The following is a 24,302-nucleotide window of genomic DNA, read 5'->3' on the forward strand; positions in this document are numbered from 1 at the left end:
AACTTACGTCGTATATATAAATTATATATATACATATTTAAAAAATTATATTTTTTTTTCTTTCTTTTTAACAGCATTTATTTTAACAAAGTTAATTTTAATATTGTTGATCTTGTATATATACCTGAGATATTTGTAAAGTTGTTAAGTATCGACAAAAGCATCTCTTTTTATTAAATGCTGCGAAGGAGCTATGGCACCAGGTATCTTGTTTTTAGGTATTTTTCCAGGACGTAAGTAAGGATTATCTATACCATCTTGCTGTGTAGTAGCCTCATTAGTTTGTTCTGCACCTTCACTTTTTACATTAGCTCCTAAAAACACGAATTTGCCATATACATATTTTACAATATTTTATTCGTCTTTAGTGTCTTGTTTCGTACCTTCCTCTTTTTCTTCTGCTTTCTGTTCTTTTTTCTTTTTAACTGGTGTTGGTTCAAATTGAAAGTCTTGATCTGTTTCAAATATTTGATCTTGAGGTAAAAGTGCAGACAGATAACTAGGAAATTGTGGTTTACAAGCTATTACTGTAAAAATAAGAAGAAATATCAAAAGATATAATTCATTATTTAAAATAAAATTAAATATATATATATATATCATGCATGTGAAACAAGATTACTGAAAAATACTTACAAGGAAACATGCTGTTATCTTCTGTTAAAAATAAACTGTGCGTTTCTCCAGTTTTTGCAATAAACCTTGTTAAGGCTCTTTCGATATCTCGTTTTTGTGTAGCAGCTTTTTTCTCTTATAGCTTCATATTCAGTTACTGGTTGTTTATGTGTCTATAAAACATCATACAATTGTGTTAATAATTTAGAAAAGTACCTATTAAAAAAAAAAAGATGTATTAAATCTAGGAAACTTACAGGTGTTCTGATATATGCATGTGGATCTGGAAAAGCTGGTAAATAATTTGGTATATGTGAGGGATGACTTTGTTTTACACCAGCTTGTAAAATATTTAATTGTTTTGACTGAGTTTGTTGTTGTAATGGAGGTAAAACTGTTCTATTTGATCTCTTTCCATAACTTTCTAAATTTTCTAATCTTATTCCCATATTTACTAATGCTAATATAACATCTGCAATTAGAGGTTCTGTTCTTCCAGAAAGTTCACAATAATTTCTTGCAGATTGTCCAACTTCCACGATAACTGCAAAAACACAGAATAGATATATAGACAATATAATTAAATATTACAATTAATATTTAGTTTTAAAAATAAAATTATTTTTTTTACACAATAACACTAATTCAATAATATAACCTACAAGATTGAAGCATCTCTGTTAGAGTTTCTAACACTTGTTTTTCACAAGTATCATAACCACATTCTACTAAAATACTACAAACAACATGATTTAATACTTTTCTTCGGGTATTAACTGATTGTACATCCATGTTATTTAAAATTAAAAAAAATGCACTTTATACTAATATTTATAGTGACTGTGTATGTATACTATGTGCTTTCCACATTGGAAATTCCAATAACTAAACAAACAGAAATATTGACGCATGCGCAAACGATATTGTGGTCCAATCCGACGAATAATTTAAATCTGATAATTTGATTATGATAAATAAAATAATATAATGCATTATATAATTACAATAGATTTTACTTTAAAAATAATACATAATGTCTTTTTTATTAACATTAATTTATAATATTAAATGTCAAAAAATGTATCAAGTAATGTCGCCTGTATCAACCAATAGCAGCACGTTATTTATTTGACGGTTTTTCATTCAGAAATTTTACTTATATTATAATTCCTGTTCTTTTCCCACTAACGTAATATTAGATTTTCTGTGGATTTTTTTGCTTCAATAATAATTCTACATTTAGATTCATTTAAATATACCATGCATTTAGTTATAATACAGTGACAGATAATTAAGAATTGATAATGGCATCAGGGTTAGAAAGCTACGTAAATCGTATCCTTTTCCTTCAATATATTGTTTTTTATGTAATATTTTTTCTATACAAAATAATATAATTTCTTTAATAACTTTACAGATACAGTTTCTATCATCACTTCAGATGGTAGAAACTTTATTGTAAGTATATTTAATGTTGTGTTATAATATTATTGTTTCATTTTGTAACAAATCAATTTAAATTGAAAACTTAACAGATAACAGTAAAAATAATTTAATGAAAAATTAATTGTTTATTTCAGAAATACTAATGAAAAAAATAGTTTTTCTAAAGATTTATTTGATTTTCAGCTGTGTCAGTGTAAAAAATAAAATGTTACTTTTAATAATATTAAAAGTAAGTTTTTCATCACATTATTTTCTAATTTTAGGGAACATTAAAAGGATTTGATCAAACAATTAATATTATATTAGATGAATCACATGAGAGAGTATATAGTACAACACAAGGTGTAGAACAAGTTGTTTTGGGTTTGCACATTATCAGAGGAGACAATGTGTTAGTATAATGATTATTGTACAAATGATAATGGATAATATTTTTATGCAACATTGATATAATGTATGCATTATAATATTTGTTTTATATAAAAACTGTTAGATCAAGAATAATATAAAAATTTGTTCTTAACATTTGTATCCTTAATATCTTTGATACAACTTTTTTTATGTATTATACAATAATATTTTAGGACAACTTGCAGTTCTATCCAAATATAAATATATATACTATATTTTAATTCTTATTGATATTCAAAACAATATTTAAATTACTTTGTTTCATATTTTACAAATTGTATATAATAAATAACCACATTTTAATAAATTTCTTTTCTTTTAGAGCAATTGTAGGAGAATTAGACGATGAAATGGATGCACGGTTAGATTTGTCAGCCATCCGAGCTGATCCATTAAGCCCTATCACGCATTGAAAAAGTATTTATTATATGAAATATTTCACCGATAAAGACAAATACATTTGTATTTGTACAAAAGATTAACTCTTGGATGATCATACAAATGTTCATGTTTTTATAATTATATTTAATGTACTTGTATTTAAAAAAGTTTGCAGAGCAAATACACAATTATTTACATTATTAAAATAAAGCCAAAAAAATAACATCCTATATCAATAAACTGTACAAATATCTTATAATATAATAAACCACATTTTTTGATAAATGTAATTTTGTTTCATGATATATAACATGATAAAAGAAAATCTAGTAATTGCAATATGTTAAGTAATTTAACATTGTTTAAATAATGTGTATGTGTTTGCCTCGAAATTACATATGGCTTCATATCGTGATATATTTTTTTAAATTAAATTACAATTTTTAAAATAAAATATTTCGTAGACTGTACCAACAATAAACTCGGATTATACATTTTTAAATTTAAAGTATGATTTTTATCGGAGGTATAGAAATTTGTTTTATATTAATATATGCTGCAATCTACGTTGCATAATTTAATACAATTTTATGAAAATAATAATTTTCAAAAAATGACTCAATTAATAATCAAGTTTAAATTATTAAATACCTCCTAAAAATTACCATACTTGCACAAAATTATTTCATATATAACAGACTTATAAAATTGACACATTATTTTTTTTTTTTATAAAAGGTAACATTTTTTTATATTAGGTTCGTATATAGGATAATTTTATTTATATTAAAAAATCTGGAAAAGTAAGTTGGACTTCGTGCCAATTATAGTACACAATATTAAATATAAATATGTTTTTTAGAGCTATGTATTACTTACTACATATTCTTTACTTATGGATATACAAAATATATTCAACAAAAGTCAACAGAAATGGCGTTGTTATTTATATTATAGGAAAAAGTAAGTAAATTAAGAATGGTATCTACATGTATATTGTATTACAAATTTTTTTTCAATTTATTATGTTCATGAAAGTTTATTCAAAGAGAGCTACTTCCTATAATTTAATTTAATATTTTAATGTGTGTGATTGAACATTAGATTTATAATTGCACCAAACTTTTTGTTTATATTATAAGATAATGATGTAATACAATAAATAAAAACAGGAACTAAGATATTATTTTATTTTTTAATCTATTAGCAAAATCTATACAAAAATTAGTCCTACAAAAGTAAGAAAAAAATCATGTAAAGAACATAATGTTTTTTTAATAAATCAGATGTTAAAATTTTGGATGGTGCATTTATAATTAACTTTTGTATAATCAAAAAGCAAAGATGGCATATTAAATATTTTTAATGAAATACATCATATGTACGGTACGCGCGTAAGTGTGTATATGTATTTTTATATTGGAAGACATAACAAAAATATAAATCAATTAGAGTACAATCTAATATTCTTCTATTCTGCGTATCTTAATTACTAAATGTCTTTTTGAATGAATCATAAATACATGATATATACAGATTTCCCTTAAAATTTACTTATCTGTATTATCAAAAACAATGTTTTCCAATTTTATTTGTTCCGTATTGTGTTTACTCTATATTCACTTAGTCTTAAGAGTAAAACACAAGACAGTGCAATTATCAGTACTACATATACACACTGCCAATGTGTATTCAATTTTATATACTAATTATTATTATTTAAAGACAATTCCTACTGTCAAACATTTGTACAGTTGACACAATAAAATAATTCAAGCAAATCATATAGCTCATTGCATTATTTAGCAATGTATGTCATACCTTAATAATCATATTATATGAGTATAATGAGAATTATTATCAGGTACTTAAGTTATGTACCTACACAATGGATGAGCTATTTTTGTATGATTTATTGCATCAATTATTGGTCACAGCATTGGTCCTGTTACGATTTCTTCTCCTCACACGACCACCACGTCTACTCTGACTTGCGCCATTCCAATCAGGACCATTATCCATGACAAAATTTGAAGGATTTGGCCCATTTGGATTGAAGCCCATTAAGCTAGGATCTGCGGGGCCAGAGTTTGGGCCAAAATTATTAAAATTACTACCAGAATATGGAGGAGGTCCATCATAAGTAGGAGCAACATCAGGTCCAAAACCTACACCAGGAGCAGGGCCTAAGAGTCCAGCTCCATTATTGCGTTGTGCATTGTAACGTGGATCGTAGTTCATTTGATTTTGTGACATAACTGGTCCATTCATATTCATTGTTGGTGGCATGTTTGCCATACTGGTCATACTCATTGGAGGCATATTTTGTGGACCCATGGAAGGATTCATCATAGGACCCATGGGTCCCATACTTCCAAGCATTGGGTTTTGTGACATGGCCATCATATTTTGTGATCCTGACATATTTGGTGTAACAGACATACCAGGGGGACCAAGAGCCATACTAGGTATTTCCATAGGTTGTTGCGGAGCACCTTGTATCATGGAAGCACTGACATTTTGTGAGGATTGATTAGAAGCTTCGAGCGCTTTTCTTCGTGGATCAGATCGAATTTGAGGAGGTGATTTTGGCGTGTCTGGTTTTATTGGTGGTGGAGACATAGGAGAATCAGCTATTTCAGATTTACTAACACGGAAAATTTTTCTAAGACGAGGATCGTACTTTACTTGTGGATCATTCTTTGTAAGCTTTAAGCCTGTATAATCAGGCCTTGGTATGTCAACAACATATACTTTATAAGACATTGGAGGATGGGAATTGTAGCTTGCATCTATTTCAGTGCATGGGATATGCGAAGGAGCTGGTTTGAATGGTAAACTTAACATTTGTCGCAGATCAACATCCGATTTAGTAGATGTATCTGTAAATCCTGCACCAACTACTCTAAGATCTGTATCTCCAAATCCAGTTTGAAAACGTTGCCTGAAATCCATATCTTTTCTTCTAAGATCTTGATCTGCTCTAGTTCTAAGATCTATATCCATGTTTGTATCTACTGCAGTAATACCAGAGCTATAGATACTTGTTTCCAACCTAAGGTGTTTCGTTTCTTTTTTAGGATCTATTCTGCTTGGACTGCTTGGTTTCTGTTCATCTCGACGTTGCCGAGGATCTCTGGACATTCGAGGATCTCTAGACACAGGAGCTACCGTTGAACTTGTACCAGGTGACGACCTAGGACTGGATGTTTCATTTTCCATTTTAGAAATTTGACTTGAAACATTAAATGTAGAATTATTAGTTACTTTAGTAACAAGGTTATAATCAGCGTTATTTATATCTTGTGCAGATTTCAATTTTGAAACTAAAGATTCTTGAGTGTTTATGTTGCTATTCTGATGAGTTTGCAAAGTTTTACCATTTGTTGAACTCTGTGCCTTAAGAGTTGATAACAATTTCGATACTTCTGCACTAATATCAATTTTACTTAAATCTCCAAGTTTGTCAACAATAGCTGCTGGCTGAGGTATACTAGGTGCAGGAGATGCTGATTGAAATTGTTCTTTGATATTAGTATTTTGGTCTTTTTCAGAAGGTTCAGTTTCTTCTTTTGAAGCATCTTTCGAAGAAAGCACTATAGTTAGATTATCGCCATCGTCGTCGTCGTCATCGTCTGAATACCAATCTTCTAAAATATGATCCGTATTACGTGCATTGCTTTCATCTTCTACATTCTTAAAACTATCTTGTGCAGCACGTTGTTGCTGCTGAATACGCAAAAATAATTCTTGAGCCCTTTTTGGTAAATGAGATGGAACTTCTTGCTCTTCTATGGAAGGTGAAGCTACACTTGAAATATTGCTTTGTTCATTCGGCATCGATGATTCTATAATAAATAATTGTAATTTAAAAATCTATATAAACACGTTCTTACTAAAATTGATTTGATTTATTTTGTGTAATCTTTTAATATTAAATTTCAACAAAAATTCTATAATGTTACAATACCTTTTTGTGGTTCTGCAACTTTCTCTTTATCATCATCTTCAACTGGCATTTCAATAACAAGTTCAGTTTCATCATCTTGATCACTTTCTTCGTCGAGTTTGGACTTACTGAGATTTGCAACTTCATCAGCTATACTAACTACAGGTGGTGGTTTTTTTGCAGATCTTAACACCCTCAAATCTATATCCTTTGAATTATTATCATTAGAGGATGTAGTTTTTTTCTTTGCCTATAAATTTATGATAATAAACTTATTAATATGAATGAAAGTTTTCCAATAAATTGTATAACAAATTAGTCTAAGATCTTAGCATATCTTACCTGCGCTAAAATTTCATCTTCTTCTACATCTTTTGTAAAATCTTCTTTATCTTTCAATTTATTTACAGTTGTTTTATTAGAATCTGCATTAGTTTCAGTGTAAAAATCCATGCTTGGAACAGATGGTTGCAATATTTGATTTTGTTGCAATTGTTGTTGAGTTGCTAAACCTAAAGCAGCATTAGGCAGTTGAATACCTAGATCATTAGCTGATTGTAATAACATAATTTGTTCATATGGTACTCTATCTTCATCTGATCCCCAACGTGTCTTCTTTCCAGAAGGTTTCCTTTCCCTAACAGTGCTTTTCTGTTGATTGGATGTTTCCTCTACAATAATAATTAAAATATTAACATTTGATCCTGATTCTTTACATATTTAGATTCTTTTGATTCTAATTAATCATATGCATGCATACTTTTTTCATCCTTGTTTTCATTTTTGTCTAAAGTAATTATTGGTGCAGGTACATTCAATTCGAATAAACTGGGAATTTTTGGATTCGTTGTATCTTGTCCTTGAGAAAATGTTAGAGCTGTATTATTTATCAATGACGATGCTTTTTCTCTACTCATACGTGGAAAGTCCCCAAGAATTTCTTTTGGTGCAGTTTCAAGATGTTTTAAGAGAATCGCTTTCACCTATAATAATATTTGAATATATATATATATATATATATATATATATATATATATATATATATATATATATATATGTATAAAATTAAATTTTTATAAAATTTAATATATAATATTTGTCAATTTTTTACTCTATTAATAATTCTTATTAATTACCTGCTCATTTAAAGGTTGATGTGAAAATTTACAATTATCACCCTGAAGACAATTCATGCCAGTATGGAAGAACTTACATGGAAAATCATGGTGCATATAAAGACATTTGTCCCTTTTAGCACAACAGTCCATAAGATAAAACTTGCAAAGTTCCATCTTTCTGGGAGGTAAAGCATTATGAGAAAAAGGACAATCATCTCCTCTATGACATTTTCCTTGCATGTAATACAAACATATGGATTCTGGATCTTGTCCATGTTCATTACTTTGAATTCTTCGGCCATTTCGTTCATTTCTCAATTGTCCACGGCCTTTATTTTTTCCACCACGTTCATTCTTTCCACCTCTGCGACCTGAAATATTATTATTTATAGTACATTATTGCATTTATGATTTTTTTAGCAATATATAGATAAAAACTATTTTAATAAAAATAGAATACCTCCTCCTCCTCCTCCTCCTCCTCCCCCTCCTCTTCCATTACCACCACGCTCACCACGCTGCTTATTCTCATTTTCTCTATGTCGGGTTATACTGGGCCTTTCTTCATAATCAGAATTACTATCAAAATTTTCATGATCATTAGTATGTCTGGGAGAGCTATTATCTTGAGAATCCTTTCTAATAGGAGAAGCACCACGTACAAAAACCATTTCATCATCATCTTCATTACCATTCTCATCATCACTTAATTTCCGTTTCTATAAATATTGTAAGAAAATTATCAGTAATAGAGTAATTAAAAATGAAGCCTATAAAGAAATATTAAATGTAAAAAAAAAAAAAAACAAATCAAATAATTCATAATGTAACCTTTTGATCTTTTGAACGATCTTCATCTCTCTCATCACGAGCTCTTTTCCTGCTTTTATTCCTACTAGTTTTACTCCTCGATTTTGAATCTGAATTTCTACCCCCATCTTCCTCAAGAGCTGCTCTAATAGCTTTCTCCACATCACCTGCCCAATCATCTGATGGATTTTTATACTTTGAGTATCGTTCATGTTTAGTATTTGATCCTTGAATAGTTGTCTTTTTGTTTTTATTAAACTTAGAATCAAAATTTTTATTCTTAGATGCATCTTGTTTAGAAGATGACTTAGCAGGTTCAACTATTTCAGTTTGTGCAGAAGTAACTGGTTCGTCATCTTCATCGGAAGGAATTTCTCCATCTTCCAAGTCATTATCATTATTACTGTGGATAAAAAAAGAATACATAATTGATGATTAGAAATGATTCAACCAAATGCATCATCAATAGTAATAGAATTTTTTCTATCTATTGATGCATACAATTTATCAAATCAAATATGTATATAGAATTCAATGTCTACAGCGACAACAAATATGCTTCATAATTAATGTGAATAAACGTTACTATATTATTTTATATGCATTTATGTAACAATTATTATTTGAAAACGCTTTAAATAGTTTAATATGCATGTAATCAAAAAAATATAATAATAAACAAAATGAAATTTTCCTAAAATCTCATTGTTTGTAGATCATCAATATATATATATATTTATATATCAATAATATAATTTTATCAAAACATTTACACGTTAAGAAAATATATATATATATTGTGATATTCTATGTATTAATTAAAATACATGTATCTTATTAGGAAGATCATATGCTTGAAGATACCATATATAAATTTGAGTAAATATAAATAGTTTTAACTAATCTCTAAATAATGAGAAGTATCATTACAATTTGTGTACTTTAAAGTTAAAGCCATAAATTATGAAGAAATAGGTAATTCTTCAATGCTATCACCTTATCATAATTATTTATTACTGATGATTTTGCATGAAAAGAGCATTTCTTTAATCAAAGGTAGCATCCTCGAAAGATCGTTAAAAGTTCATTATTATTGTCAAGGACAAATTAATAGTTAAGAAAATCGAAACTACACGAGTTAGGTAAAGGGAGCCTTTGAAAAAACTTGCAGTCAAGTTGACTATAAGCAAACGAGGTTGCCAATACTATCCAAGCTGAAAACATTAAATACGTTTTGTCGGAAACGACTAATGGCATTTAACACGATAAAAACGATCAATGACTTTTATCTAAAAGAAACGCTTTCTCTCTTTCCTTATACTCGTATTTCTCACTCCCTACACAGACTAAATATAACATATTCGAAATACATAATAATAAGTAATCGAAATATCGTTTTAAGAAAAATTAATCAACACAAAATAATTGTGGAAGAAAAATAATAGAGAGAGAAAAAAATGAAGTTCTTCAAATAAATCCGTCGTCTCTTCGTAGGCACAAATGACGACGCACACAGAAATAAATATACGTATATTCATAAGAGTGCGCGCGAGCGCACGCTTAATAATAACGTATTTAAATACGTCGTATAATCCAAAAACGTATTATTAAACCTTGTTACTACGAAGTCACATTATCAATACTCCGTTGTCTTTCTCTCTCTCTCTCTCTCTCTCTCCCTCTCTCTCTCTATGTCCTTCTTCGTTTATCTTGAAAAACAAACAAAATCAAACAGATAATAAAAAAAAAAAATCCAAAATAATCGATTAAGTTACCTCACCGCAACATAGTCCCTTTTAACATCATTATATAAACATTCATAATCATCGTCATGATTTTTCATCATCATAATCATCATCATCATCATCATCATTATCATCATCATCATCATTATGATCTTTCCTTCATAACTCTATAAGCATAAGATACATCATTTGTAACATCACATTTTTTATGAAGCATTATTATCATCGTTGCAGCATCGCTGATAACGTTTAAAAAGTCAATGTCATCGGCATCCGTCCAAAAGTTTCTTCGGACATACAGCGATGTGTTCATGTGCGTTATGTCGTTTTTCACACGACGCGCACGCTTATTTATATGTATACATATATTTTTTTTTTTTTTTGAGCAGAGCGCACATACGATACGTTTCTGCGTTTATCGTGTTTATACAATGTTGTGTGTGTGTGTGTGTAGGATTGACATGACGCAATACGCGTGTTTACCTGTGTACTGTATATGTGATATTCAGTTTGTAGGATGTGTGTCGTAATATATATATATATATACACATGACGTGCAAGTGGTAGAGAAACATATAAAGTCGATATCAACAAGACCGAAAAAGAAAAAGAAGAAAAGCATAGAAACTCTGTCCTCTCTCTCTCTCTTTCTCTCTCTTTCTTTTTTTTTTTTTAAAAACAATAATATCGAGTTTTATTAAATACAAGTTTTAAACTTGTTTGAATTTAGCATTAAAAATTCTCTCGCGATTGGCAGAGAACAGAGAAAAGGGTATTATTTCGTTATTTTTCGTAATTCATATTTCCTAGAGCGCGAGTTGAAATTTAAATAAAGAAAAAAATAAAAAGATTAATAAAAAAAAAAAAAAAAAAAAAAAAGAAAAGAGCGTTACACGAAGCGCAATTTGCACATAATCTCATAAATAGTAACATATATTTATATTCACATGTATATATAGCCTACACATGTATATGTACGCGATGATATTTTACAACACATGGATACGTTGTAGGCTCGAGAAAGACAATATCATACCTCATTTTTGTGCTACATAAAAGTCTCTTTTTCCTAACTTTTAGTTGTAATGTTTCTTTCACTCCTGGATTTAAACAAGAAGAAAAATTCTCGTGTTGCAACCTTCTGTCCGTCTTCGCTAGAAAATAAAGCGGACGATAGAGGAAGAATTCTTAAAGGTTTTTTTTTTTTCAAAAAGAAATAAATTCGCATGTATCTGCTGCTGAATGAAGGGGATGACTAAAAGGATCCCCCCGATCATTCACGGGAAAGAAGCATCGCACTAAACGCGCCTACGACGTAACATGTAAGGAAACGCTGCTTGACGAGTAGTATATGTACGTCTCAGTTGCGACGAATCCGCGTTCACGATAAAGACAACCTTGACCCCCTCCCGCCCCTTCGTACCCGCCCACCCTTTACGAAAGTTAACGCCTTTGTGCGCCTTTACGAATAATTCCAAGAAAAAAATAATCGTTTTTCATAAACGCAACAACACATTGAACGCCATGATGTATTTCTTTGTTAGAAATTGACGCATCGACGAGAAAACATATATATATATATATATACACTATTTCCAAGTAATGTCCTATTTTTAGAAAAAAAAAAAAAAAAAATAAAAAAATAAAAAATAAATCGACGAATAATGTTTCCTCTTTTTCTTCATTTACCCTTTCTCTTTCTCTCTGCCTTGACTCTTTTTCCTTGTCACATCTTTCGGATGAGAACAAATATTGACCAAAGCGAATTCGCGAGAGGAAGAAGCCTCGACGTGTACGTACGAGTATATATATTGCGTATGTATGTATGTATGTATGTATGCATGGATATGTGTGTGTATGTATGTATGTATGAATGTGTTCGCTGGGAAGAAACGATATATGTATATATAAACGTCACGTATAGCGTCTTGATTAAGTATGTAGTGTAAGAGCAGCGGTATAGTAATACAGTAGAGTAGTAGTAGTAGTAGTAAAATAGTAGTAGTAGTAGTAGTAGTAGAGTAGTAGTAGTAGTAATAAAAGTAATAGTGGTAGTAGTAATAGCAGTAGTGGTATGTATATAGTAGCGATACGACAGTCGTGTAAAAATTGTCTGTTTCGTCATTGAATAAAAAATGTGGAGGCAAACCTTTGGATTAGAGTCTCGGCCACGGAAACACTCTCTAATGCCATTGTTTTGTTCCGATCGATCGTGTTTTGTAACATACGATTTACCACTGTGGCCCGAAGTTGATCATTCGATCGATAAGCGCGACCACACACGACGGATCTTTGTTCGTGGATTCGCGTGCCTGTGTATGATCATTTGAGACTTTGAAAATAACTTAATAATGGGCAAACAAACTCAAAGGAAGTCCCGATTGTTAGTTTCTATCTTTCTCTATCTCGCTTTCTCTCTTCCTCCCTCTCTTTCTCTAGTTTTCTCTTTCTCTCCCTTTCTCTATCTGTGCCTCTATCTCCCTCTATTCTTTCAGTCTATTCATGCGAGCGCGAGCATATTTCCCACGAATAAAAATATTCTAAATTTTTAGAATAAAAAAAAAAAAAAAAAGAAAATAAATTCTTAGCCTCTTTCCCAGCCCGAATTTATAAATCTGCTTTTAGAACGGGCCTCGTTTCACCAGACGCTTCTTTATCTCTTCTCTCTTTCTCTTTCACACAGAAAGAAAGATAAACCTTAATGACTGTACATATATCTATCTATATATCTTCCTAGAATATTTTCGTATTGTTATCTCACTTAAATTTGATAAGATATTTTCACTATATCTCTTTGTATATTTTTTAATCTATTTTATTAAATAAATAGAAAAGAAAATGGCGCGATACTTATCATGCCACGTCATTCCTGTTTACGTGGCACATGAAACGACCATTGTTCCTTTTGGATTTTCCCGTTTATGTACCTCTGTTACGCGTAACAAAATCTAACTTAAACAAATAATTGTGGGATGCGATAGGATATAGTAATCGTAAATAAAAACGAAAAACTAATATCGATAAAATAATTATTTGAACGCGTTTAAGATAAATCTATGAGAATAAAATTTATAATTCGGACAAAAGCCACGAAAAGCATTCCACTTCTTCCACTTCGCATCCCGACGTGATCAAATTTGTCGTCCTCCGTTCTTCTCTCCGTGACGTGGAGAGGGGGAGCCGGAAAAGGGATGGCATCTATAGATGCTCCCTTCCTGAAAAAAACGACCGCAAGAGGGCGACCGTTCAATGATTCTATACGTACTTCTATATATGTATATATTATGTATATACAATATATATATAATATATATATATATATAATACTATATATATAATATATATATAATACTATATATATAAATATATTATATATAATTCCGATATATTTTCGTTATTCTTTTAACGCGTCGATTGTTATCAAAGCAAGAATTAAAACCTTTTTTTAATTCTAATCGATTCACGGATTCGCGTGATTATCGTTTCATGAATATCTCCGTCGGTGTAGTCGGTAACAACAACGCGACAATGACGTTACGCGTCTTTTCTTAAAGGAAATCTAATTAATTGTTCTTTCTTTAAGTCTCTCTTTACATCTTTCTTTCTTCTCTTTCTCACTCTCTTTTAATGTTGATAAGAGAGGAGATAATGAACGTTTGTGTGAACGAGACTAGCGGCCGTAGACAGGCAGATAGGCAGGCGGGCGAGCGGGCAGGCAGACAGGCAGACAGGCAGGCGAAGAATACGATTATCTTTCGGACAAAGCGTTACTACTAATTGTCAGCAAAGATAGTATAAAAATGTAGCAATTGTGAGTACAATGAGCGAAAACTTCAAATATCAAACTAAACATAGCCACATCTGGAACTGTTCTGAGCGGGCGGTTGCACGAAACCTGGGAAAGCGGTCGAGCAAGCGGGAGCAGGTCAGGGGTGGGGAGTCTAGCTACTTTCGCTCCCACCAATCGTAGGACGCACATACAGATCACGTGCTTCTCTACCCTTTATTTGGCCTTCCCCCTAACCTATGCCCCATTACTCTCTTCCCACTCCTTTCGTTCTCACTGACGCTCTTTCTTTACGTTCTCTTCTCTTCTCTCTGCCGCCATGTTTCCATCACCGCCCGTTCCGTTAGAATCGCATCATTCTGTGCGAAAGAAATTCCTGAAGTTGCCGAGATCGCTCCCTCGTCTCTTCCAACGGAATGGCGGGCTTAATAGTATCTACTACCTCTCCTGAAAACATCAAACCTGAAAATTGCTACTTTCGAGTAACGATCGTCACGGTTATCGAATATTGCGTAAACAGAAAAGCGCGCTTTGTTTCGAAATACAGACAATGAACATTCTTTTTTTTTTCAATTATCGGTTACAATCTTGTTATTCTTACTTATACTAGATCTATACATATATTGATTATTCATTTATTTATACAGAATACAGAGAAATATAAATTTGAAATAGAAATTGATAAAAGTTATTCACGAAATTATTAATTTTATCTTAACAAGAGGGCATTATATAAATAACATAGAATATAAACAATATATTTTTCTCTTATTTTGTATAACGTTGTTATATTATAATACTGTACAATAGTTTGCGACTTGCCTTATAAAATTATATAAAAATATTTTATTATTAAATATAACTTTAAATAATCTTAATAAGTTACTCTTTTACTTGTTCATGTGAACGATGATGAAAAACAAATGAAATACCACTAGACCAACATTGTCGTAATGGAATGTCTGGTAAATGTCTAGGATTTTGACTGTGTCGCCAATCTGATAAATCAGAATTACAATCTGATTGTTCCGGTGGACCTTTTACTTCTATTCCATTAACACATCTTGTACATTTAAACCTATAAAATATAGCAAAATTAAATAAAGTATTTTAAACAACTTTATGATCAATATTAAAATTGTTTTTTTAAATTTACTTCGAATGTGTATCTGAAACCGTGTTTTCTTCTAACTTAAATAAGTCACGAAGATCGTTCAAAGTAAAATGTCTTGCAACATCATCTTCTTGATCAACCACCGTTGAACTCAATGCTTTTTTATGCGCTTGCCGTTGAAAAATTTTTTCCTCTATTGTACCAGTCTATAATAAATATAATTAGATTAATATTTTGTAAATAAAACAAAATTATGATTATTACATTGCTTACACAAAGAAAACGATAAACAAAACATGGTTTTTTTTGACCGTCTCTCCAAACTCTCGCCATAGCTTGATCATCATTCGCAGGATTCCAATCTGGATCAAACATGACAAGACGATTTGCACCAATAAGATTTAAACCACATCCACCAGCTTTAGAACTTAGCATGAATATAAAATCATCACTGTTTGGATCGTTGAAACTATCTACTATTTTGGATCTTTTTTTAATCGACATGCTACCATCTAATCTCACATATTTGTAACAACGTTTATGAGATAATTTTTCGAATAGATCCAATGTCTGTGTATAATTAGATACAAGAACTATTTTGTCACGTGTTGTAGATTTAATGGAAGCTAAGAGACAATCTAATACCATAAATTTTCCTGATAATTCAGGTAAAATTTCCCTAAAATTTAAAAAAATGTATATATGTAGAAAATACTACATAATTTACAACATAAAATGTATTAGTTAAACGAATATACTTTGTACTGTAATTTGATGGCAATAATTTCAAAGCATTTTCGAATCCATCTGATTTCTCTAGTATTTTATCGTATACTAAATCAGGATGACAACATAATTTTTTCAATAATGTGATTGCAGACAATGCAGAAAGTGTTCTTCCACCTTTTTTAGAAGGTTCAGAGTTGTTTTCTAAAAAAACAAATTGAAAAGTATGATAATAATTATAATTTAATTTTATTATGAAATAAAAATCTACCATAAGAGAAAAATAAAATGATGGTACCTTCCATAGACTTTTTGATGCTGTCGCTTTGTATAAAATTTTTATAGAGATCTGTTTGCAATTTTCCCATTTTTATACAAACTACTAGCTCATGTTTTAATGGTAAATACTTTGAAAGTAAGGCACTAGTACGTCTAATAAGGCACTTATTAACAATAGTCACTAACTCTGACAATCGTTCTTGAGCTAATTTACGTTCATTATCTGTTGCTGCAGCATCTTGACCACGAAGTATTGGTATTTCAAATTTTCGTCTAAACTCCTACAATTTGGAATTATTTTATGAATAACGTATCACACATTATTTCGTTACTAAATTAATATAATTAAACTTACCTGTGCTGTTCCTAAAAGTCCTTGATTTACAAAATGAACGAGAGAAAAATATTCCAAGAGATCATTTTGTATAGGTGTTCCACTAAGTAATACCCTCCTTTTAGCTTTTAGGCCCATAAGAGCTTGATATGTTTGATTTTCTGAATTTTTCAAACGATGTCCTTCATCGCATAATACAAGGCCAACTTCATCTTGATGTAAAACATGTGCATGTAATCTAAATGTTTCATAACTAATAATTAAAATTGGATTAGCACATCTTCGTCCATAAGTTTTCATAAAACCTGTAAGCTTGGTATCAATATCAGTTTTACTTCCACCATCTATCGCTAATGGTCGAACTCTGTTGTTAAGCCATTTAAAAATTTCATTGTACCAATTTTTAACTAAGGAACTTGGGGCAACGATAATTGCTTTTTCTATCAGTGGTTTACATTCTGGACCTTTAAAATAATTATATGAATAAATATTTGTATACTTTTCATAAGAAAAATAAAACAATAATCTATTGTTACCTTGTTTTAACAATGTCCATAAAAGAGTAATACATTGTAAAGTTTTACCAAGACCCATTTCATCTGCCATGATACATCCATATGCATTTTCAATGCGTTTTCCTGTCACACATTCATACATAAATTTTACTCCTTCACGTTGATGTGGTCTTAGAATATTGCATAGTAAGGGATCAACAACTACATGTACAAGTTGTTTGGACCTAAAAAAACATCAAGTACTTTATATAACTGACAAGTAATTTGTATTTTAATTTTCAATTAATGTATTTGTCCTACGGTTACTAACGGATCTAGTTTTATCCTTTCGTGTTCTGATAATTCAGGAGGTACGTAAACTACTAATGCATTAGCTTCATTTGGGTCATGTAAAGCCACTCTTGGACCAGATAAACGTATGCCAAGTGTACGTCCAGATAAATGATATCCAGGAATTGGTATTTTAAATGGTTTACTTAATAATTTTCTGACTCTTTCTTCCTATGAATTAATTACATATTATAATAATATTTCTAGAAAATGTTATATCAATAACATAATAGATACAACTTACATGTTCAGATATTACACCTTGTGTGGCTGAAATATCTTTATCAGAAAGTGTCGCAGCCTTATGCTCAGGGATGTGTATATTTTTAGTATTATTTCTACATACTCTTTTGGAACGTTGGTTGATTATGGGTTGTGTTGGTTTCACTAATTCCACAGTATTAGATACATCCAAAAGCAAAGGACGTTTACCTCTTTGGCTTGGAGCCGAGGAACGAATCTTACATCAAACAAAAATACAATGATATACGTAACAATTTTATCACTTATTATAATATAATAAATAATCCTAAATTTGTCATAAGAAGTTCACTTTTTCAATAACAGAAAGTAATTTAACAAAGACAACATTCTTACACGATATAATAAAATTTAAACAAATAATGAATAATTGAAATCTTACCATGTTAATTATAAAGCAACTAATTATATATGAATTTTAGTCAAAAGTAAATTAGCATAAAAAAAGAAAACATTTTCAGCACGATGTTTAACCTCATCTAAACATATTCAAATTTATAACTAAGAAAACAATGGTAGAATCTTAAAGCAATAAAATTCCTAGAAATGAAATGAAATGTAAATATAGAAATGAATTTATTTACAGTATTATAATATTTGATTTAATACATTATTTTATGAATTTACATATTTAAATAAGAACTGCAAGGAATATTAACTAAAACATTTTATTTATTTTGTATTTTCTGCATGATAATGTATTTGATGGTAACATTGTAAAGAAGGATAGAAAATATGGTGGAAATGATAAATAGCGCCAAATTCAAATAGCTTTATCTTTTGAGCTTTTTTTTTAAACTGGAATATTTTGCAGTACACAGGACAAAAAACATTAATAGGTAAAGTAGTATTGTTGTAATATAATCTATAAGTCGTTCTTAATCAAGAAATAAATTACATTATAGACTAAAAAATATGTTTCTATAACAACTCAAAACTATAATCAATGTATTATACCGTTCACATATAAGATACATATTTATTTGGTTTCTTTATTAATTTATTAATAGTACTCATATTTATTTGTGTAAAAAGTTTAACAACATTCTTTCTAAGTACTAGATTTTTTGACAATAACATAAAATAATATTATAACATTTTCTTATCTTAGACTGACAGAAACGTATAACACCACATTATTTTCCAGAAAGAAAAAAAAAGAAAAATTTGGAAGTATTAAATTACAACTTTGATGCTTTAAGAAATTAATGAAAAAATCTTGATAATAAACTAAGAGATAAGCTTTTTTGAAATTATAGGTTAGATAATAATATAAAATAAATAAGTACATTATGGAGTACCATTAATTTCTGTTACTAATTACTATAATCGTAATTACACGATAATAAATGATACGGATCTGTCAATCTGTATGTTTATCTAGGTTTCAGAATTAATTATTCAATAAATAGATAATATATATATCAATCATAAATTACCTATTTAACACTTGACAGCTACAAAAATATATAATTCCGATATAGACTATAGCTGGAAATAAAATTTAAACGCCGAAACATCGAGAGTAGTAAAGAAAAAAAAAGAAACAACAAAAATTAGAATATTGCACTACATTCGCAATAATCATAAGAATAAATAGGTTTACATTGTTTTAACAATGAATGTGATCAAAATATATTACGATTTTCAGAGTGCTTATACTATAAAGTCATTTGTATTTATGTTGGTTCCTAGTTCTCAGACATAAACTTTTGTTGCATTTTTTATATACTTTCTTTTATACTTTACATTAGTTTTTACAACTTTCTCAAGTGGCTGTGTAAAGTATAAAAGCAAGTTGAACAAGAGTTTAATTATTATCATTGTAATATTTATAATTAATATTAATCTTATTTTCATTATTATATTATTAATATTATTATTATTTTATTATGTTATTATTATTATTATTATTATTATGTTATTGTTATTATTAACGATTTGAACTAAACAATCACGCATTGAATTTAATTACTGTTGCTTAGACAGCCACTTTCTGTACCGTAGCCCTTTTTTGCACTGTACTTATATCTTAGTATTAAAATCTAATTAATCTAATAAGTAAAGATCACAAGTATTTATCTTCAACAGTTCAAGATTGAATCTAAGGCAGACCACAGAATTTTATTATGCAATGGATTTAGATGAGACTGTATAAAAATGTACCTTTAGCAGGAGACGTAGTGTAGTTGCGATAGACATTTTTTTCTGATACAATACTGTTTGATTTATAAACACGACTTTTAACTATTGTAGATATCTATGTGAAACAGTGATTTAATATATATCATAGGATACGATTTATATATATATATATCTAAGGAATCTGTCATCAAAAAAGGAATTTACTTGAATCACCAAGACTCTGGCTAAAGGTTAATATAAAAATGGCATTTTTACTATAGAGAACTGTTTTATATATAATTCACTGTTGAATGTAACTTGCGTTTTCAATGAACTATTATTTTTTTTTTAGACTGAGTGTAAAAATATATTAAATTCTGAATTGTATATAATTAGCCAATTATAAAAAGCATATAAATCTGATGCAAATTAAAGTGCTCCAAATACATGATTTACTTGCATTTAAAAATGTAATGTTACTTGTATGTTATTAATAACATTACAATTATCGAAAGAAATTTTTGTGGTCAAGTCCTTAATACACCAATTTATATGTGATAACTTTAGGAATCCTTTTAGTCTTATTACAGTCATGCAGAGAGAAGACATTCGACAAAATATTGATAATATACTCATTGTATATTGTTACATGTTCAAAATGCTATCACCTGAGCTGGATTTGCACAATCGCCTATTGTCATTCTATGCATTGCCATTTCTGTTATACCGTGATAATGAACAAAAGCAGCAGCAATTACTAATACGTGGAAGATTTGATGACTCTGAAACTAAAAACCATAATATTCTTTAATTTGTTAAGTTTACACAGATCGAGTTTATAAATAAATAACTTTAACTACAAATATATATATATATGGAAGAAAGAAAACGAATATCAAAGGATCGTAATAAAAAATAAAATAAATAATGTAACAAATGTTTTAACATTTACCCAAATATCAAATTTTCCAGGGAAAAATCGTTCAGGTACTCTTAATGCATAAAATAGTGCACCCAAAATATACAAACTTCCCATTAGTATCAACCAGCCAAGTGATGCTTGACTAATTGCTTTGAACCAGCCTTCTGTTATAGCATAATGAACGGCAGGTATTACCTACGAATGCATTAAGTTATAAAATAATAATAATAATAATGTGTTATAAACTTTATATTATATACAGAAATACATACGTATGACCATACAGACAGTACTTACCCCACTAAGGCCAAAACCCATAAAGATGCCAGCTCTAAGAGGCCTATAATTGGGTTCACCAAATCTTTCCCACAATGATACTACAATACTTGTTATACCAAGCACAACCACCACGGATAAATAAATAAGTTTAGGTTGGTAGTCACAGTAAAAACCGTAATAAAGCCATGGTACAAAACTACCCATGATGAGCATAGCTATTCCACAGTAATCTAATTTGGAAAATAATTTCCCTACACATTCGCTGTGGCAGTGGACTGTATGAAAGGCAAATGACAATCCCAAACAAATGATAGCACCTGCAAAGAAGGTACCGAATACTAATTTTTCCTCCAATTGAATTTCTATGGGAGGTTGCGTTAGGAAAAAGATAGCTATGCCAATAAATGCCACACAACCTACAAAAAGATAAATATTATTAATATGTATAGAGTAACACAGGAATTCATTTCTTATTCAATTATTTTTCCCAATAAAAATATAGAATATTATCCTGAAATATTTGAATTTACCAAGTAAATGTGTCCAGATGTTGCCAGTTTCTGTATGAATGCGGAAAATACTTCTGAAGCAAGCATAAAATGATGGTAACGGTGGTCTATGACCAGCATGTAAGAAATCGTTATCTTGCAACCACCGAGGTAAATTTCTAAAATGGCATTGCTTCCAAGATGCTTCCCAGACCTATATAAATATATTAGTTACAAATGAATTTATAAAAAGTAAATTTATACTGCTCCGTAAAAGTTAACATTAATAGAAATTCATTTCACATTTGGATACTTTACCTTACGAACAAATTCCTCAGCTTGTTCAGCAGCATTATAAGCCAAGGCACCAAGATCAATTTCATCACTTAATACTCCTGCTTTTAATACTTCTGTCATCTAGAATTACAAATGATTATTGTCATATAAGAAAGACATAAATCTTTTATTAGTACAGTACCTCACAATCCAAAAGATGATCATCTTCAGGAGTAGATGGAAGGGGACATCCAACCCCATCCTCTTCCTCTGCCAAACAGCTGGCATCATCATCTTCTAATAATTCCTTAACTTCATGCAAACCTGGAATTTCGCTGTTCAGCAATATACGTTCGCTCCATGGTATTCTATGACGAAGTCCTAAGTCTTCTGATGTATTAGGATTATTATCTTTGTCTTCGATAATATCATTCTCGTATTGCGACATATTTTAGAAATATTATGTCCAATTCTTAACCTACAAGACAATATAACAATTTATGTACCTAATATTTATTTGTTTTTCTTTTTTATAAAACAATTATTTCTATTTTCATATTAATACATAAACAATTGTATTGTCACTGATTTCGAAAAATAACGAATTTAATATTTTTAATATAAAATTTGAAAAAACATTTGTCGACGTTTAATATTATTAATCACGAACGAACGTAATATATAAGATGTTCACAGCTGACATATTAGAAATATTGCGAAATTATACATTAATTGGCACTTGTATATTACTTAGAGGTTACAACTTCTTATATAACATGGTATAGTAATTATATATTTTTGAAAAATTAATTATAACCTTGTTATTTTTCAGCTTATCACTACTAGAAACTATTTTACCGATTATGTATAATTTCCATGTATTAGATGATACGTAATAAAAATTTCGTTTTATTGAGCAAGAATTTATATCTAAATATATTTGTATATGTATCAATAAATCAAATCTATGTAAATTACATGAAATATAGAACAAAAAAATGTTCCGATCAAATAAATATGTATATATATATATATACATAATATGACGACATATATATTACGTTAATAGGTATTAATATTATTAAAATTAATTTGCGTTGTACCTGTTGCGTGGTAAATATTTTTCAAATTTAATTACATTTGAATATTATATAATAACAGTAAATAATTTTAAAAAGATATATCAGAGCAAATTGAACACACCACTACGAAGTTTTAGTGTCCACGGAATTAGCAACTCTGCCTGTTACTACCGACAGAATCCAAAGACGTCAGATTACATATAATATCCACGTGCATCGAAGTATATATATGTGTGTGTGTGCGTTACAGCAGCGCGCGCGCGGGCGCGTACGCAAACAAATTATATATATATATATATATATATATATATATATATATATATATATATATATATATATTTTATATATTATGTGTAATATAATTGGTCTATAGTTACTGTCAGAAACTTCTAGAGAAAGACTTATACCATTATAAAGACTATTACGAATTTTTTATAGTCGAAGTCCAAAATTGTGTCATCAATGGAATATAAAGTTTATCTCTTTTGAAGATAAACTTTAAATACTATGATAAAACGAAAGAATTAGATATAGTAGAATTTTAAATGTTTTTTTTACGAGGAAAATAAAATGAAAATTAAATATTGGATAACTAATCTAATATACCATACACATTGAAAAGTTAGGATTATTAAAGATAATTATCAAAATATATATATATTAAAATATAATAAATAGAATATTATTGCCTTTTATTAATATTGCGAAATATTTATAAGTAAATATTGTAACTTAAAGCTTACGTTTTCCACACACACTACGTGTGAATGAATATAATTTCTATTAACAAGATACCCCATATAAGATCGAATAAAGAATACTAAACAACGAAATGTAACGCAACCAATTCCATAAACAATATATTGTAAATGGTAAAGAATGAAAAGTTTGTCCTTAATGCGCGTTATTCGTAGCAGTCACACCGTAAACTAATCGATAGAGGGCACCCAAAGAGCCAACCAGAGTTGATCACTAACATCTCATTGGTTGAAAGTTACACCAATAATATTACCGCTATCTTGTATTAAGGAATAAAATTTCTTTGTTATCAAACTATATGTCTTGGTTCATTACAAAAAATACTAATTAAAACTTTATGTGATGGAAAATATAAGTTCTGGTAAATTAGCGAAGCGCTTTCGCCAAATGTTTAATATGTTTGAAAACCTTACCCTTAATGTTTTGCTCTTAGAAATGTATTCTGATTGGTCGTAGAAAAAAATATGTTGGATAATTTTATTATTTACAGTAATGTGTAACTTCTACAGATGACTTGAAGATGATTAAAGATGTATACTTGTGCTACCTTT

At 29.4% G+C, this 24,302-nt stretch overlaps 5 protein-coding genes across 11 annotated transcripts; 1 reads left to right on the top strand and 4 right to left on the bottom strand.

Moving 5' to 3' along the window:
• Nucleotides 1–126: 126 nt before the first annotated feature.
• Taf8 (TBP-associated factor 8) lies at nt 127–1,499 on the bottom strand. The gene is given in 6 exon segments (XM_089173937.1): nt 127–314; nt 384–527; nt 637–745; nt 747–788; nt 873–1,159; nt 1,278–1,499. Coding segments are annotated over 6 exon segments (882 nt in total). The 5' UTR covers nt 1,408–1,499; the 3' UTR covers nt 127–144.
• Nucleotides 1,500–1,650: 151 nt separating this feature from the next.
• On the top strand, nt 1,651–3,143 carry LOC107065140 (U6 snRNA-associated Sm-like protein LSm8). Its single transcript, XM_015318550.2, has 4 exons — nt 1,651–1,950; nt 2,033–2,073; nt 2,325–2,452; nt 2,795–3,143. The coding sequence occupies exons 1-4, from the start codon at nt 1,920–1,922 to the stop codon at nt 2,883–2,885; spliced, it is 291 nt and encodes a 96-aa protein (XP_015174036.1). The 5' UTR covers nt 1,651–1,919; the 3' UTR covers nt 2,886–3,143.
• Nucleotides 3,144–3,194: 51 nt separating this feature from the next.
• On the bottom strand, nt 3,195–13,657 carry su(sable) (suppressor of sable). Of its 4 annotated transcripts, none has more exons than XM_015318540.2 (8): nt 12,625–13,657; nt 8,752–9,133; nt 8,381–8,639; nt 7,939–8,291; nt 7,563–7,785; nt 7,145–7,473; nt 6,824–7,052; nt 3,195–6,701 (listed from the first exon to the last, which is right to left on the bottom strand). In XM_015318540.2, the coding sequence occupies exons 1-8, from the start codon at nt 12,699–12,701 to the stop codon at nt 4,774–4,776; spliced, it is 3,780 nt and encodes a 1,259-aa protein (XP_015174026.2). In that variant the 5' UTR covers nt 12,702–13,657; the 3' UTR covers nt 3,195–4,773. The 4 variants fall into 4 exon arrangements, with proteins under 4 accessions (XP_015174026.2, XP_089030010.1, XP_089029991.1 ...); XM_089173884.1 differs by lacking the exon at nt 12,625–13,657 and adding an exon at nt 11,512–12,041; XM_089173865.1 differs by lacking the exon at nt 12,625–13,657 and adding an exon at nt 10,506–10,641.
• A 1,347-nt stretch (nt 13,658–15,004) lies between these two features.
• On the bottom strand, nt 15,005–18,346 carry okr (DNA repair and recombination protein RAD54-like okr). Its single transcript, XM_015318539.2, has 10 exons — nt 18,204–18,346; nt 17,805–18,020; nt 17,541–17,731; nt 17,252–17,454; nt 16,737–17,179; nt 16,401–16,662; nt 16,135–16,306; nt 15,650–16,055; nt 15,419–15,582; nt 15,005–15,340 (listed from the first exon to the last, which is right to left on the bottom strand). The coding sequence occupies exons 1-10, from the start codon at nt 18,204–18,206 to the stop codon at nt 15,145–15,147; spliced, it is 2,256 nt and encodes a 751-aa protein (XP_015174025.1). The 5' UTR covers nt 18,207–18,346; the 3' UTR covers nt 15,005–15,144.
• A 389-nt stretch (nt 18,347–18,735) lies between these two features.
• AdipoR (adiponectin receptor) lies at nt 18,736–23,905 on the bottom strand. Of its 4 annotated transcripts, none has more exons than XM_015318501.2 (7): nt 23,736–23,905; nt 22,113–22,388; nt 21,953–22,051; nt 21,677–21,848; nt 21,165–21,562; nt 20,898–21,062; nt 18,736–20,733 (listed from the first exon to the last, which is right to left on the bottom strand). In XM_015318501.2, exons 2-7 carry the CDS (start codon nt 22,356–22,358, stop codon nt 20,599–20,601), a joined length of 1,215 nt encoding a protein of 404 aa, XP_015173987.1. In that variant the 5' UTR covers nt 22,359–22,388; nt 23,736–23,905; the 3' UTR covers nt 18,736–20,598. The 4 variants fall into 4 exon arrangements, with proteins under 4 accessions (XP_015173987.1, XP_015173988.1, XP_015173985.1 ...); XM_015318502.2 differs by lacking the exon at nt 23,736–23,905 and adding an exon at nt 23,114–23,247; XM_015318499.2 differs by lacking the exon at nt 23,736–23,905 and adding an exon at nt 23,014–23,202.
• Between the last annotated feature and the right edge of the window lie 397 nt (nt 23,906–24,302).

This window comes from Polistes dominula, unplaced genomic scaffold (assembly GCF_049000335.1).
Source record: "Polistes dominula isolate Pdom_NZ unplaced genomic scaffold, Pdom_raw_medaka contig_28, whole genome shotgun sequence".
Taxonomy (NCBI): domain Eukaryota; kingdom Metazoa; phylum Arthropoda; class Insecta; order Hymenoptera; family Vespidae; genus Polistes; species Polistes dominula.